We start from the raw sequence: 17,636 nt of genomic DNA, 5'->3' as shown, positions 1-17,636 counted from the left end.
TCTTGGCAGCCCTTCTCTCATCAGTTGGACACAGGTTTGTATTCCTATTATGCTTGCCTGTAAATTTGTTGTTTCCAGGCCCAGGTTTAGCATGAGTTGTCTGCCCTGTTGTTCGTCCTCCACCATGCCCACAGCTACCCCGACCTTGGATCGTTTGGTTGCCGTGTGCCACACTGAGTAACCTCTTTACCTGAGCCTGTCCGCTTCTGCGTCCAGTGGTCCCCTTTTCTCTTTGATGACAAAAGGTTTGTCTAGGTATGTGACCTTGGTTCTGTCTGTTCTTAGGGCCAGGCGCCCAAGGTCCTGTATCTTGTCAAATAAGACATTATGCCCATCTTTCGATAGGATTGTTGCGCCATTTGACAGCAGTCTTTTCGCCCCCGATATAGCTTCAGCCCGTACCACTAAGTGTAGCGGGCTTAGTCCTATCAGGTTCTCTAGGGCAGTCGGCGTTGTTGACATCGCTCCTGTTATGCCCAGACATGCTATTCGTTGTGTTTTGTTGAGTATCTGTATTACAGTCCTCTTTTCTGCCGCATGCCACCATATAGGTGCTGCGTATGTAATGATGGGTCTAACCATTGTCGTGTACATCCAATGTACCATTTTTGGTGACAGTCCCCATGATCTACCGAACATTCTCTTACAGTATATAAGAGTTTTCGTGGCTTTATTTGTAGCCTGGATTACATGCTTCTTGAAGCTGAGTTTTTTATCCAGGGTTATACCTAGATATTTGACCTCGTCTTCAAGTCGCAGATTTTCTCCATAAAATTTTATGTTTCTAATGGGCTCTAGTTTCCTTCTTTTGGTAAAGGAAACCAGAGTAGTTTTTGTGGGATTTACCCTTAGTTGTTCTTCCTCACACCAGTGCTCGACAGTACAGCCCTGACGGCTCTTTGCATTTTTTTGAATACATGAGCCTGACTACCCCCTCGTGTAAGGATGACTATATCGTCAGCATATCCTATAGCGAGGATAAGCTGCCTCTCCAGTCGTGTCAGCAAGCTGTCCGATACAAGGTTCCACAGCAGCGGTGACAGTATGCCCCCTTGCGGTGTTCCCCTGCACACTTTGGCCTTAACCGTTGTGCTGTTGAGATTTCCTGCTACTTTCCTATGATTTAGCATTTGGGTTATCCAGCCGCCAATCATGGGATGTATTCCTCGTGCTGCTATCGCACGGTTGATTGAGTCATATGATGTATTGTCGAATGCTCCCTCAATGTCTAAGAAAGCTCCTAGGGCAATCTCTTTGTTGTTCAGAGATTGTTCGACCCTCTGGGTTATCTCGTGAATCGCTGATTCGCAAGATTTACCTGTTTGGTAGGCATACTGGTGTCGATGTAGAGGGTTGACCCGTAATACATTGTCCCTGATATGCCTTTCTATGAGCTTTTCCTCTGTTTTTAGGAGGAATGATGTAAGGCAGATTGGTCGGAAGGATTTAGGTTTCGCATAGGAGTCGCGTTCCGTCTTTGGGAGAAATACTACCTTTGCTTCCCTCCAACTCTCTGGTATATGCGCCGTGGCTAGACTTGCCCGCATTATTTTACATAGTGCAGGCAGCAGCAGTTCGCTACCCCGCTGTAACATGACTGGCATTATGCCATTCATTCCGGGAGATTTAAATGGTTTGAAGGAATTTATCGCCCATTTAACCTTCTCGTAGGTTACTACCTTTTTTGCTAGTTCCCAGTGTTCCCTGTAATTGATCATACTATCACCCTTTATTGCAAGAGGTGCATCGTAGAACTTCTTAATAGCTGCTGATGCACCTTTCCAGTAAAGGCGCCCATTCCTGATCAAAGTTTAGTTTGTATTCGATTCCGTATGAAGAATACCTAAGGCCTCTTAAATCTGTTACACAAGGATCACCTTTCTTGAGCCCAGGCCTTATTGAAGAAACGTATTTAATGTCGTCAAAGGACATAAAAAAATTATAATAGACGTATTTGACTTTGTAAGGTTCACTTTTCCTTGCCTGTTGAATGATCTGTACATAATTTGAAGGCGCCTGGATTTCCTTTTTCTTCTTTGCACTCTCTATTGTGGAATGGACGCTGTCACATTCCATTTGCGAATGTCCCTTTACTAAATAATTTTGAATTATTACATTATTTTTCATTGAATATTGAAGTAAAGCATTTGACAACAAATTGTTTCGGTTTTGAGCACAACATCCATCACTATAAAATATTTGCTTTTTTTGCTTATCTTCTTCTTTAATTTCTGTGTCTAGAAAGTCCGTGAGACAAGATGCGAAGCAATTTGCATCTAAGCCGCCTTCACTTTCATGCCATACATAGCAAATGACCCTGTTATCCTTTAAACTATAAACAGTAAAATTGTGACATGTCAGTTTTTGTTTAAAGTAAAGCATTCCAGCGGGTAAAAAAGGAACTAGCTGAACCGCTTGGACATCCATTGTGTATGCGCATACTTCACCAGCCAATGCTTTTTCTTTGTCCAAGGACTTTTCTTGTCTTGTCCTGTTTTTGCTAATTAAGTGTTGCTGATGGATATCATCCGACACGTTTCCCTGTTTGTAACCAAAACACAAGTCAGATTGGTATTTGCGTGGTTGGAAGATATCTACGTTTAGAGATCTCATTTCTGTCATAAAAGCTGGCTTGCTGCAAATTAGCTCCTTGTCCACTTCCTTTCGATACACCTCATAAACTTCACTGTAAGAGTTGAATACATTTTCCAAATACATTTTACTTGTGGAAGCCCGGCAGTAGTAGGTAACATCAACCTGTAACAACAAGTTACCTTGTACTTAGGCAGTACAAGGTAACTTGGGTAACTTCTCAAGAAATTCTTTAATTGCAGTTCTCTTTCTCACATTAATTTCTTTTTTTTTTGTTGGGGAATGAAGGAGTTTGTGGAACAATGCCCGAGCTGTGACTGTTATTCACCCACCTTTGTACTGACCATTCCCCCAAAGACAATCTTGACAGGAAATTTTTTTTGCAAACAGGTAGTACAACATTATTTACCTTCAGGTGTTAAGATAAAGAACACTGTCGACGGGATTTCTTCTTGGTTGTTTTTTGAGTAACGGTTGATAGAAAGGCACCAGGGATACTGTAGTTAAGAAAATGAATTCAATGAGAACCACATATAGAAAAGAACTAAAAAAGGTTCTTGAATCTGAGAGGTCCGGTGTCGGAACAGAAGAAATATATGTTCCACATTTATGGTACTACGAGTTATTGAGCTTCCTACAGGACCAGGAAACTCCAAGAGGCACTTTATCAAATATGGACGAAGACAATGAAACTCAGGTAAAAACACATTCGTTTATTAACTTTTTTAACCGTTTTTTTTTTAAGAACATTTACAATTTATTGTTAGTTATAGTATACTCGTATAAGTATATAGGGCTGCCGTATTTACCTATATAATATGTACTTATACCTATACCTAGTTAATTTGCGTTATTATTTTGATTACATATCATTTTATGTTGCCACGATACACTACCATAACTACTATTAAAATAGTTTTTAAAACTTGTCCTCACATCTTTTGCTTCGGCACTGTGATGGCGAATTCTCAGGTTGTGTCCGCAGTCCAGGGGTAGTGGTACCAGTTGAAATATCTTCAAGTCAAATACGTCATTAGGTGTATATGAGTTAGCCGAATTTCTCCTTAACAAATTGTGAAGAGCACAACATGCCAGAACAACTTTGTCGATATTATCCAGTTTCAAATTAATGGATGTATGGAATATTCTAAAACGGTCAGCCAAAATTCCAAAGGTGTTTTCTATAATGCGTCTAGCTCTAAGAAATATATCTACTCTAAGATAAACGGTAGTTGAATATTCTTTTTTCATTGTTAAGCTCTCTTTGATTATATGGCTTCAAAAAGTCGGGTCTTATTGCAAAAGCTCCGTCTCCGACAAAAACATAATTTAAAGGAGGTTGACCTGGTACAACTACTTCTAAAGCCGGTAAATTTAGTTTATTCCCGATTAAACCTTTAATAAATTTAGTATTTTCAATGACTCCTCCGTCAGATACTCTGCCGTTTGTTCCTATATCGCAGTATATGAATTCATAGTTAGCATTTGCAATGCCCATCAAAACAATACTAAAAGTTTTTTTATAATTTAAGTAATATGAGCCACTTCCAGGGGCGCTGTAATTTGTACGTGCTTTCCGTCTACAGCACCTAAACAATGTGGAAAATTCCATTTCTCTTGAAAGTCCAACGCAATATTCTTCCATTCGGCTGTAGTTTTAGGAAACTACAAAAAAGAGCATAATATTATTTATAATGTTGCGTGCTTCTAACTATAGCGTAATGAAACAAGTTACAAGCTAGTATAATAATTATTATAATATACATATAGGTAATCTGTACTTTTTTTGATTTTAGGTTTCTAAAATACATGAAACTAATGAAACTCAACAGGACTTTATTGATGATCATCTATCTGAACCAAGTACACCTCGTCCAGCATCACAAGCGTCATCATCAAGAGCAGCAAAAAGGCGCAACTAAAAATATGATGACGTTTTGGATATCATTTAGAAACGTTTTGCAGTGCCTTCAAATATTGATGATAAGTTCAATCATATTGGATTGGCATGGGCATCAAAATTAAAAGAATTTTCTCATGAGCAACGCATTCACGCTGAGAAATTAATTAATGATGTTTTTTTATGAGGCACACTTAGAAACTCTAAATCGCCACTGTGCCATAAATACACAACTGCAACAACAATCACAGGTGTCAAGACAATATTTTCACCAAATGCAACCTGCATCATCATATCAGCCACCTTCACCAGTGACATGGCATCATCAGCAACAAATTCCACAACCAGTGTCTCATCAGAATCAAACGCCTTATCAACTAGATTATCATCAAAATCAAATTTCTCCACACCCATAAACAGGATCTAATTATCAGCAATCTAAAGCTCCAAGAAATTCTGAATTTCCTCCTCCTGAACAAGACGAAGACAGTGAATCGCAAACTGCTGCACAATTTTTAGCGAATTTTACTAATTCCAGCGTACAGTAGATAAAATAATAAATATGTTAATAATAAGTTTTACATACCTTTAAATATTCTTGTTTTAATACTGTGTAAATGGCATCGCACGTCTTAGGAATTATCTTGCTGAGGGCGGATTTAGAAATACACGTAGAAAACTTGAGATCCTCATAGGTTCTACCAGTTGCCAAAAACCTTAAAGTCGCCATTAATCTTTCATGTGGCGTGATAGAACTTTTCATAACAGTATCAATTTTTTGTATTATTGGTGTAACTAAATGTAATAAATTTGGATAAGTCTTCTCATCCATGCGCAGGTAATTACGAAAATCGTCTGGCTGATTACCTAATTATCGAATTAAATTAATATGAGAGTAAGTTGCTCTCTTTTCAAATCCAAGATTTATTTCTCCGCTTTTTTGGCTCTCTCAACTTCTTGATTATTAAAACGGCAGCTACTGCAAGTACTTCGTCTTCCCGATTCATAGCTTTACTTTATTTTTATGTTTCTGTGCTCACAAACTCACACCCTAATCACTGGTCACTACACATCAGAATACAACTGTTCTAACTACTTGTGCAATTTAAAATGAACGAAAATGTATACACCAAAGTTTTATTTGCGCAAATTTGCATGTGCAAATCTAGTTTGCGCAAGTGGCATGAACGTGAAAACGGACCATAAAACTTGTTTTATTTTAGACGTCCTTATTGGGTAAAAGTTAAATAGCAGTATCTTATATCCAATGAAAAATGTACTATTTTTGTACTATCTGTAGTTATAATTTTGTAGAAACTTGTACTATTATGCCTAATATATAAGTTGGCAACACTGGCTGTAGGGTAGGGTAGGGTGCGGCTTCCAGCTGTCAAACTTGTAAACAAATATTGAATTAAACATGATGTATATTATTAATTATAATTTAAATAAACACTAATTATCTCCAAAACAACTAAAATAGCTTAGCAATGAAAAACAGCTAATATACTTGAATAATACTTCTCTACTCAGTTATTAAGATTTCGCAGCCATGAAGGACTCCTACATCGTAAAAATCGCCGTGGAAATGGTGGACCAAGTCCCCCAACTTATTGAATTCAACCAAAAACAACCATTGGTTGCGATTATCCAGGAATTGTGCAATGGATGGAATCTTACAGAGCCCGAACAATACGCTCTACAGTTCAATGAAAGTACCAACAAGAATTACATTACCGACAGGAATAGAAATGAAATTAAAAATGGCTCAGTACTGAAGATGAATTTCTCCCCTTTAAAGACAGCTCAAGATATTCTGCACAAATTGAACAATGGCACTCCTGAAGAAAAAGCCGCAGCTATGAGTAAATTGTCAATATTAAGTGCTGATATGACTTTTGCATTGGAATTTATCAATAAACATGGCCTAACATTAATTACGAAGCCCATCGAAAAAGGGACTTGCAAGGGTTCAGTACTGGCAGACACCTTAACATCTTTTGTTGAACTTATGGAATGTGGTATTGTTTCCTGGGATGTTCCAACAGTTGAGTTTATAAACCGAGTGGCAAATTTAGTAAATACTCCACAGGAGGCACAAGTAACTCAAGCTGCATTATCTATTTTAGAAAATGTTACTTTAAATAGAACTGAAGGATATAGCCAGGTAATTTGATATAAGATGGTAAAACTTTAGAAGTGGAAAACTTTCTAAATTTTTCGCTAAGTTGGGTAAACATAAAAAATTTGTCAAAAAGCTTGAAGATCTGTTTTCAAGAAATACTACAATTTTTTATGCCATTGTTTATACCCAACCTTTATCAAAGAGTTCTTTAAGATATGACTGGATTGCTGTTTTATTTTGCCACTCAATAATATTACATGTTTTGATACTTATTTTGTCCTTAATATAATTTGGAACTCCTTTTTTAAACCTACTTGAATGAATAGGTACCAACCTAACAATATTGTTTCATGTATAATATAATATCTGGTGATACTGTATATTACCAATTTTTCCCAGTTTTTTTAGTCCTTTCTTACAATATTGTTATTAAAATACATACAAATTGAATGTTTTTAAAGTTTCTGGTCTCTAGGTGTATATACAGATCTTGATAAGCTTGGAGAACATCATGAATAAAGATATATTTAAAATAAAGTAAAGATTTTTAAATGATTTTAGGTTGAAAAAGAAATTCCTATAGCCTCGCTAATAAATCATCTCCAAGCCACTCCAGTGGTTCAGCAAAATGCTGTTGCTCTTATAAATGCTTTGTTATTAAAAGCTGATGTAGCAAAAAGGCGCAGCTTAGGTAATAATGAATAAAATGAGCACTACATATGATATAAATAAATTAAATAAAACTTCCAGTGCAGACATTAACTTCCAAGCAAGTACGGACTGTTATTCAACATAATATACTGCAAACAGGTGCCTCAAGTGGAGCTGAAATGGCACATCAATTATACGTTTTACAGACATTGATGTTGGGACTTTTAGAGCAAAGGATGCTTACAAAGATGGATCCACAAGTAAGAATTTTTTTTTTTTTAAATGAAAATGTTTACAGCTGGACAATTAAAACTGTACACTTTCTCCTAGGATCAGGATGGTCATGATAAAATTAAAGAACTTAGAAGAGTGGCATTTGATAGTGAAGGGGCAGGTAGTTTAAGAGGAGCTCAAGGTTTTACAAGAGACTATAAAAAGTTAGGATTTAAAAACGACATTAATCCTGTTTTGGATTTTACTGAGACTCCTCCTGGTAAATATTACATTAGAAAGAATTCCAGAAATATCTCTTAAATATTTTTTTTTAGGTTTATTAGCACTAGACTGTATGGTATATTTTGCTAGAAACCATACAGAAAGTTATACTAAATTAGTTCTGGAGAATAGTTGCAGGGCTGATGAGCATGAGTGCCCATTTGGAAGAGCCAGTGTGGAGTTAGTGAGAATATTGTGTGAACTGCTTAAAGTGGGTAAGTATTGTTTAAAACCTGAATTTATATTAGTAGTGCTTATTATTTATTCCACAAAAGCAAGTTTATCTTAATTATATTAGAAAAGAAAAGGTCAAAGGAGAGAGGAAAAAATTAGAATTATGAATCTTTATAAGTTCCCATAGCCTTCACAGTAACAATATCAACTATATTGGAGAAAAATTGTCAAAGATTTGTTGCCCCATTTCTATTATATTGTTTGAGTCTTAAAATACCTCCTTGGTGTCCTATTTAGGTTGATATTTAAAATTCATTATAGTATTGTATTGTATAGTATTGTTTGTTAGCTTTTTGTCCTTATTTGGGAAAAATTATTTTTTTTCATCAATTAAAAAAATGAAGAATTTTTTTGGTATATTGTTGAATGCCAATATCATTCAAAAAATTAATTAAGTACTCAGAAAATACTTTAGAAATTGGTAAGAACTGAAAACATTTTTCTTTGGTAAAGAGTTAATTAATCAAAATTAAATAGTATTTTTTTAATTAGATTTTTGAGGGTTTTTTTGCAATCAAATTAAATTATAATTATTAATGTTTGGCAATATCTACGGAATTTTCTTGATTTATTTAAAAAAATAAACCACACTTTAAGTACATTTAGTTATTAATTGACCAATCAAACTAATGTTCCTAAAGTGAGGTTCAGTCAAAAACCTCACGAAGGAAGCTTGGAAAGACCTTGAACCTTGGAAGAAAGACAGACAGACTCTTTGACTTCCTGGAAGTAAGGCAGAATGACCTTTTAACTGTCTGGAAAAGGGATAAAATGACTCTTTGACAAAGTGGAAGGAAGACAGAAAACTCTTCAAATGTGCAAAAAAAGACAAAATTACTCCTTAGATACTTTAAAGAAAGACAGAAAGACTCTTTGACTTCCTGGAAGAAAGATAGAAAAACTCAAACTTCAAATGTGCAGAAAAAAGACAAATTTATTCCTTAGATGCTTGGAAGAAAGACAGACAGACTCTTCGAATTCCTGGAAGTAAGACAACATGACCTTTCAACTGTCCAGAAAAGGAATAAAATTGCTCTTTGATAAAGTGGAAGAAAGACAGAAAAACTCTTGAACTGTGCATAAAAAAGACAAATTTAATCCTTAGCTGCTTGAAAGAAAGACAGACAGACTCTTCGACTTCCTGGAAGTAAGACAGACATACTCTTCCACTTCCTGAAAGTAAGACAACATGACCTTTCAACTGTCCAGGAAAGGGATAGAATTACTCTTTGACAAAGTCGAAGAAAGACAGAAAAACTCTTCAAATGTGCAGAAAAAAGACAAATTTACTTCTTAGATACTTGGAAGAAAGACAGACATACTCTTCGACTTCCTGAAAGTAAGACAGCATGACCTTTCAACTGTCCAGGAAAGGAATGAAATTGCTCTTTGTCATTGTGGAAGAAAGACAGAAACACTCTTCAACTGTACAGAAAAAAAAACAATTTCTCATTTCGGCGACACCTAGGGAGAGAGAAATGACTATTGGGAGACAGTATGAAGAAAGAATGAGCTTTGTAAAGGAGGAAACAGTGAAAAAATACCATAATGTTGTATTTTTTCAGGCTATAACTTGTCTTATCCATACAGTCATGCCAAAACTTGTCTTGTCCATTTTTCTTTATTAAATTTTGTCGAAATTAAATTAACACGGCTTAGGTAAATGCTAAAGTAACTATTGTAATTACTAAACAATTGCTTGTATTGCGAAATTTTAGTCAAATGTGGACAAGGGAAGTTTTGGAATGGAACTCCTCATATAGGGTATCTAATTTAAAATAACAAATAGTAACACTAACTCAAAATGGTAAATAACGTAATAAATGTTTTAACATGTGATATCTACCTGAGATCAATAGTTCCAAAACTTCAAATAGTCATTTTAAAAAAATATATTTTTTAATTAAAATCATTTTAGGAGAAACACCATCTGAACAATGTGCTACTTATCAACCTCTCTTTTTTACACACGACCACCCATTCGAAGAGTGTTACTGCATTTGCATCGTATTATTAAATAAGACTTGGAAAGAAATGAGGGCTACTGCAGAAGATTTTGGAAAGGTTATAGGGTTAAAATATTATTAATAAGGCCACTTTTCACTAATTAAATAATAATTAACAGGTTGCCAGTGTGGTAAGGGAGCAAATAAGTAGAGCATTGGAAATTTCACCTGCCTCTTTAGAACAATTAAAAACAAAACTGCAGTCTCTTACGTACTCCGAGATTACCCAGTTATGGCAATTAGAAAGGTAATAAAATAAATTCATTATTTTATTTATAAAGGAATTAATTAGCTACATTGGTCTACGCTTTAGACTAAAAATAAATTTTCTTTTAGGATCTCAATTTAGTTTATTTTATTATCATGTGTTTCATATAAATCCTTGTATTTTGATATTTCTTCTTGCATATGATTTTTTAAATTGGTTGATGTCCATAAAAACTCTTTAAACATTTTCAAAATGTCATATTACTGCCCTTAGAAATACTAGAGAAGAATGGGAGAGCCACGCTAAACCAGTTGTAGAACTTAGGGAAATAATAACCCCAGATATAATGGGAATAATAAAGCAGCAAAGACTGGGATTTTTAGTTGAAGGTATAGTTCGAAAAAATTCTTAAAATTTGTGCCTATTAGTTTTTCTTAGGTACAAGATTCACTAAATATTCCTCTAGAGGACAGAGAATAAAAGATAAATTTTGGTACATGCGTCTTTCTCCGAATCATAAGGTTATTCATTACGGCGATTGCGACGAGAAATCCACTCCGTCCACAGAAGAGTTGCAGTCAAAATTGCCGGTGAGCGCCATTCAGGCGGTCCTGATTGGTAAAGAGTGTCCGCATATGCGCAGGAAAGCCTCGCATACTCAATTGGCATTTTCGTTGTCCCTTGAGCAGGGTAAGAATGTCTCAGACTTACTAACTGTCTATAGTACTATAGTTGAAACCTTTGGTGTGACGCTCAAATTACGAGACAGTTTTACCACTAACCAAAACTTTTTTTTTTCAGTTTTAATCTTCTCCCGAAGTGCTAACATCGTTAGCGAAACATGTGTCGAGAGTAAAAATCAGAGTTTTGGTTAGTGGTAAAACTGTTGTAATTTATACTAACTATCTATGTTTACTGTTTATTTAAATATAGCAGTCCTTTACTTAAAGGCTTCACAGCAAGAAAAAGATCATACAATTTTAACAAAAAAAAAGTAATATATCAGTTTATTAAGAAAAACTTTACCTAACTCAGTCATTAAAGACACACATAAAATAAATTTTTAATTTTTTATTAAAGCCGTTTCTTAAAAACTAAATATTTATTTAGGAGCCTCAATTCATTTATTTATGTACAAGGCTCTGCACCAAAGCCTATAAGAGGTAGGGGATATAAGAAGTTCCTCTCTTAAAATAAAAGTCATTAAATCTCTTAATCTCATTTGAAATTTTATTTAATTTAAATCCTAAATTATATTTTATAAAAATTCCATCCAAAAGTCCCAAGCCCATAATAATATAGATAACAAGGCTTAACAATAATTCTTAAATTAAGGAAAAAATATGATAACATACAGCGCCGGCCAAAAGTAGAGAAACTTTTAATTTATTTTATAATTTAATAATCTATTCAAAATTTTTGTGACACCATGTATTAAAAATGTTTATCTTAGCCTAAGCCATAAATTCATACCAAAACAGTTTGAATATTTATCACAGGAGTGTAAATAGTAAACAATGTTTTTTTTACTTGAGAACATAAATAGAAAAACTTTTTGTATTAAATATTTTAAATTCAATAGGTCTCGTTTGAAGCAGTTCGTTTTCGATTGTGAAGAAGCCTATTTAGCATTAAAATGCCTCGAGGTATAAATTTATCTGAACAAATAAAAAAACTTATAATTGAGAAGCACAATGCGGGAGTGACACAAGTAACAATCGCTAGAGAACTTGATCTTCATAAAAGTGTCATTTGTAAATAAATCAAATTATGGCAAACTAGAGGCACTACTGCTAGCATCTCTAAACCAGGTAGACCCAAAAAAACAACATCTGCAACTGACAAGCTAATTAGACGATGTTCTAGAAGAAATCCATTTTTCTCCGCCGAAGATATAAAAAAGGCATATCGCAGCATTTCCCTTTCAGTGCGATCTATTCGAAGACGTTTATGTGACGCCAACTTAAAAGCCAGGAGACCGGTAAAAAAACCTTTCATTTCAACGAAAAATAGACAAATTCGTCGAAAGATTTGCAAAAGAACACTTACATTGGACCTATATTCAATGGAAAAACGTTTTATGGTCGGATAAAAGTAAGTTCAATTTATTTGGGTCAGATGGTATGAGATGGGTTAGACGTCCCGAGAATGAAAAATTCAACCCAAAGTACACTATTCCCACAATCAAACATGGAGGCGGTAATGTGTTGGTGTGAGGTGTTTTTTTTTTTTAATAAATAATGGCTTTATTTGTACATTTCAATAGTGTACATAGGCGAAGTCTAGCCAAAGGCTAATCTACTTAACCTATTTAAAAAAAGTAAGCAAAATTATTTTAGATAGCACAACAGAAAGAAAAAAAATTAACATTTGTAATAGTAACACTAATATTAATATAAAAATCAACAGATATACACCCATTGGTCCATAAAAATCAAAAAATTATAAAATAAGAAATACCTACTGACAATTTAGCTATTCTGTTTTGTTAAAAAATGCAGCTTTAGTTTTTTCTTGAAACCCGCTACTGTCATTTCTTTTATAGGATTCGGAACAAGGTCATTGTAAATTGCCACAGCATTATACAGAAAACTACGACGAAAAAAGGCTGTTCGATATCTAGGAATTGACAACTTATTTACAAATCTCAGATTTGCATCATGTAAATTTTTCCGAAAAGTAAGTTTTTTGCGGAGGTAGGGAGGAGTAGACGACGCTAGCAGTCTATGCACAAAAACCGCCAATTGCAAAGAGAATAGATTTTCCACGCGCAGCCAACTAAGTTCACATAGCCTTGCAGAGACTCTATCATACTTTCTCAGTCCATAAATAAATCTGAAGCATTGATTTTGCAGCTTTTGCAATCGGTACGCAGTGATTTTGTCTAAACATGGATAATAAACAATATTGCAGTAATTCATAATAGGTAATACTAAAGACTCACACAGTTTTTTCCTTCCCTTAAAATTAATTATATTTCTGTTTGCATACAATGGCTTTAAAGAATAGTATGACTTTTTAATAACATTAGAAACGTGTAACTTAAAGCGCAATTCATCATCCAGAAGCAATCCAAGATTTTTTGCACATTTAACCATACTTAGCTGATTACCTCCCACAAAAAGCTTTAAACCGTCCAATGCTATTCTTTTTTTGTTCTTAGAAGTAAAGCACATAACACAACACTTTGAAGGATCGAGTTTTAAATTATTTTGAGAGGAAAAGAAGGAAATTCTAGAAAGATCGTCGTTTATTTTATTTGATGCCTCCAATACAGATTCAGCTTTAAAAGAATGATAAATTTGCATATCATCCGCGAACCCCTGGATCTGGCAGTGTTTTACAACTTTAAACAAATCCGAAACATACATTAGAAATAAGAGAGGTCCCAAAACAGATCCCTGAGGTACTCCAGATGTTATATATTTGATATTTGAAAAAGTCTGATCTTCCAAGACCACCATTTGCCTTCTGTTGGATAAGTAGGATTTAAAAAACATTTGGGAAACATTATCAAAGCCATAATAAGCCAATTTTGCCAAAAGCAAATGATGATCCAAGGTGTCAAATGCCTTGGAAAAATCAAGCATTATAAGTGCTGTGGAGTCTCCTTTATCCATTGCAGAAATTATCTCTTGGGTAACGTTTAGTAAGACAGATGTCGTGCTATGTTGTTTTCTAAACCCAGATTGCTTATGCGGAATAATATTATTGGAGGTGAGAAAGTCATAAATTTGCTGCTGTATAAACTTTTCCAAAACTTTAGCGATGACCGGGATAATTGAAATAGGTCTAAGGTCGCTGAAATTAGTTGGATTATTAATTTTAGCCAAAGGTGTTAAGAGAGAAATTTTCCACATACCCGGAAAATACCCAGTTTCTAGGCAACAGTTTATAATATGCGTAATATGTGGAGATAGCTTTGGAATACAGTGTTGCAACATTAACGCTGATATTGAATCACAACCGTGTGCATTTGATTTTAGGCTTAAGACTATTTTAGAAATTTCCTCAACTTTGGCTAATCGAAATGAAAAATTTAGATCATGTTTGAACTGTTTGTTCTGAAAATTAGCAACTTCTTCGGGGCAACTACCTAACGGGCTATAAATTGAAGCAAAATAGTCATTAATTTTGTTTGGATCTCGGAGATTTAAAGGAATAGAACGATTAGAGACATTTTTTAGACTTAGATTATTAATAGCTCTCCATAACTGTTTACTATCTCTGATGTTCTGATGAAATTGCAGATAATTTCTTTTTTCTCGCCTAATCATTCCCACCACAAGATTACGCATCTGTCTATAATATGCCCAATCAGTCAAATTTTTAGATTTTTTAAAACTTGACAATGCCTTATTTTTTTCTTTTATAAAAAGCTGCACATTTGCAGTTATCCCCGGGGTATAAGGCTTAGAAATTTTTGACGTCGTAAAGGGCGCATGTCTATCAAATAATGAGCAAATATTACTAGTAAGATACTGAATTTTTTCGTCTAGATTATTGATATAGTACACATTATCCCACACAATTTTATTCAGGTCCTTATAAAAATCATTTTTATTAAAATGTTTAAAATTACGATAGAGTTTCGTTTTTATCTCCCTACTCCGTGCCGCAATCTCGATACTGCAGAATATAGCTTGATGGTCACTAATTAGATCAGCGTTAAGTACTGCTGTACTTGTAACATTTGAGGGTTTATTAAAATAGATAACATCAATGAGTGTTTGTGCCATAGCAGCAATACGAGTAGGCTCATTTATTAACTGAGTAAAATCATAAGCTGTAAGACAATCAAGTAAAATATTATTTGTAAAATGATTAACATTAACATCACCCAGGATGATAATATTCTCATACTGTAGACATGCATGTGATAATATATCATCAAAACATTTAACACAACGCCCTAAATCTGACCTTGGTTTGTGTTTTGTGGTCAACAGTTTTGTGTTTGTTCTTTGTAATGTTTTTCCGGGCATGGCGTTGGTCCACTGGTGAGAATAGATGGGATTATGAATAGCCAATATTATCTAAACATCTTAAGGAATAATATGCTTTCCTACGCCGAGGATAATTTGCCGTTAATTTGGAAATTCCAGCATGATAACGATCCCAAGCACACTTCTAAAATTGTTAAAAATTTCCTAACCTCTCAACAAATTCAAGTTCTGAATTGGCCAGCTCAAATTCTAGATTTAAATCCCATCGAGAACTTTTGGGAGCACCTAGACAAAAAAGTTCGACAAAAAAACCCGAATTAGTTCCGAAATAAAGACGAATTATTCCTAGAAGAAGTCCTAAAAGAAGCATGGAGTGAAATTTCCAGAGATATTATACACAATCTTCTTGAATCTATGCCAAGACGGTGTAGTGAAGTTGTGAAGAATAACGGTTATGCCACAAAGTATTAGTGTGCTTTTATCCACATTTTGTATTATAACATAATTATGTCATAAAAATAAAAAGTTTCTCCATTTTTGTCCTTAGAGAAAATAAATTTTGTTTGCATATTTTGTAATAAATTATTTGTTTTCAATTTTTTTTTCTAATTATTTTCGTCACTACTAAATATAACCATAAACATTATTTACAATTACTTCGAATTAGTTTTAATAAGAAAAAAATAAAAATATTAAAAGTTTCTCCACTTTTGGCCGGCACTGTATATTGATAACTCATATGTTTTGTGATAATATTCTTAGCTAACCTAAATAAATAAATCTGACAATTTTCAGTTATAAATTAATTGCCATTTAAATGTCAATTTCAAATTAATCGGCTTTAGCATTTGCTTTTCCAAAATTATTAAACTTCTCGGCTAAATTATAGAGAAATTAAATGTATCTGAAAATTGAAATATCTGACTTATTATTTATGTGTGAAAATCTTATGTCTAATGTTAATAAAGATTTTGATGTCATCCATACATTAAATTTAAAAAAAAAATTAAACTAAAGAAAATTGTTTTTCCAATGCATATCAGAAGATGCATGGTTCAGCATGTTTTGTGACAAACAAACCCAGCATGTGTGGAAAGCAAAACCAGAACTTTGTTAAGAGAAACCCACAGTTAAATCTGTAGGTAAATTTGCCTTACGAGGATAATTGCTACGGCAAAAACTTGTCAAAACAGTGCTTGAAAAAGTCTACGAAATCCTATGAACAGCAAACCTCGATTCAAAACCATCAAATAAAATACAAAACTAAACTGTAGCAAGCCAAGCTACAAGGTGTTATATCCGCCTTATTAAAAAGCGCAAAAAAAACGTTGTTTGCATCACATAACTTAATCCGTATCAAACCCATTTGATAACTGAGATGTAATGACTGACTTAATTAGATATTACATTTTATATAATTATCGTTATTAATGTTTAAAAAATATTTCACTTCTAATAAACCATACGTTTGCAGACTCTGGCACAGAAATACAAAGTTTAGACTGTGTAGCCCCGGACGAGTTAACATTGGCCTACTGGACGGACGGCATTAACGCCCTTAAAGGTCTACGCATGTCCAGCAAAGAAACGGAAAAAGACCTGGACACTTTACTAAGTATGGAAATCAAGTTGAGGTTGTTAGATGCGGAAGGCGTAGCGATCCCTCAAGATCCTCCACCGATTCCACCCGATCCGCCGCACTACCACTTCTGTTACGATTTAAAATAATTGATTTATTTTTTCGATCTGATATAATGATAATGGTAGAGAGATCTATTAGACACACATTATTATTTGAATTTTTTCACTTTTTATTACCCAAAAACCAAAAATTAGTGCACTAATTAGTTTTTTATATAGATTTAGGTTTTAAAAAAACATATTAGGATAGATCTGAAAATCTTCATGGTCTTGACTTTAGATCTGAATATATGAATACCTTATAGGAATTGAGAATGAGGTAAGGTTCTAATTACAGTTAGCTCGGTATGAGGAACATTTTAAATAATTTCTTTTACAGTCATCTTTGTCTTTGGCACTTTTTTTATTAGGATTTTTATTGAAACTAGTGTTAATAGCATACAGTATATTTTTTGTATTTTTTTTACCTATATTAATATCACTTTTTTAGACGGTACGTTTATAAATTTATTATATACACTTTATTTTGTTGTTTTACTTTTATTCCCAAACATTAATATTTTTTGATTAATTTGAAAATGACTAAATGTTAAACATAATAATAAATAAGGCGTTAAATACGAAAACAGCATTTTGCCGAAACTCTTCTGTTGCTTCACATTGATGATGATAAATCTTGTCCTTAAAAAAAAGTCCAAAGGATTCAAATCGGGTGAGCAGGGAGGACACCGGATTGGTACGGATGTATTTCTGGGAGAAATTGTTATCAATGTATTCCATTTAAATTAAAAAAGTTGTGTATTATATCACATTTATGAATCACCCTGTATATCCACAA

The 17,636-nt window shown here is 33.9% G+C and overlaps 1 protein-coding gene across 1 annotated transcript; it reads left to right on the top strand.

Annotated features, from left to right (window-relative positions):
• Positions 1–5,849: 5,849 nt before the first annotated feature.
• On the top strand, positions 5,850–17,322 carry LOC126739308 (engulfment and cell motility protein 1). Its single transcript, XM_050444935.1, has 10 exons — positions 5,850–6,659; positions 7,179–7,308; positions 7,368–7,528; positions 7,599–7,761; positions 7,817–7,978; positions 9,916–10,061; positions 10,123–10,250; positions 10,485–10,600; positions 10,650–10,901; positions 16,632–17,322. Exons 1-10 carry the CDS (start codon positions 6,045–6,047, stop codon positions 16,883–16,885), a joined length of 2,127 nt encoding a protein of 708 aa, XP_050300892.1. The 5' UTR covers positions 5,850–6,044; the 3' UTR covers positions 16,886–17,322.
• The last annotated feature ends 314 nt before the right edge of the window (positions 17,323–17,636 follow it).

Source organism: Anthonomus grandis, chromosome 8 (assembly GCF_022605725.1).
Source record: "Anthonomus grandis grandis chromosome 8, icAntGran1.3, whole genome shotgun sequence".
In the NCBI taxonomy this organism is placed as follows: Eukaryota; Metazoa; Arthropoda; class Insecta; order Coleoptera; family Curculionidae; genus Anthonomus; species Anthonomus grandis.
Note: the sequence above shows the minus strand (reverse complement) of the source record. Positions and strands in the feature narration are given on the sequence as shown.

Excerpts from the sequence above, each read along its gene's own strand:
- LOC126739308 (XM_050444935.1), top strand. The coding sequence starts at position 6,045 with ATGAAGGACTCCTACATCGTAAAAATCGCCGTGGAAATGGTGGACCAA. Across the intron at positions 7,762-7,816 it reads TTTTACTGAGACTCCTCCTG|GTTTATTAGCACTAGACTGT; the intron begins GTAAATATTACA and ends ATTTTTTTTTAG. Across the intron at positions 10,251-10,484 it reads CAGTTATGGCAATTAGAAAG|AAATACTAGAGAAGAATGGG; the intron begins GTAATAAAATAA and ends TACTGCCCTTAG.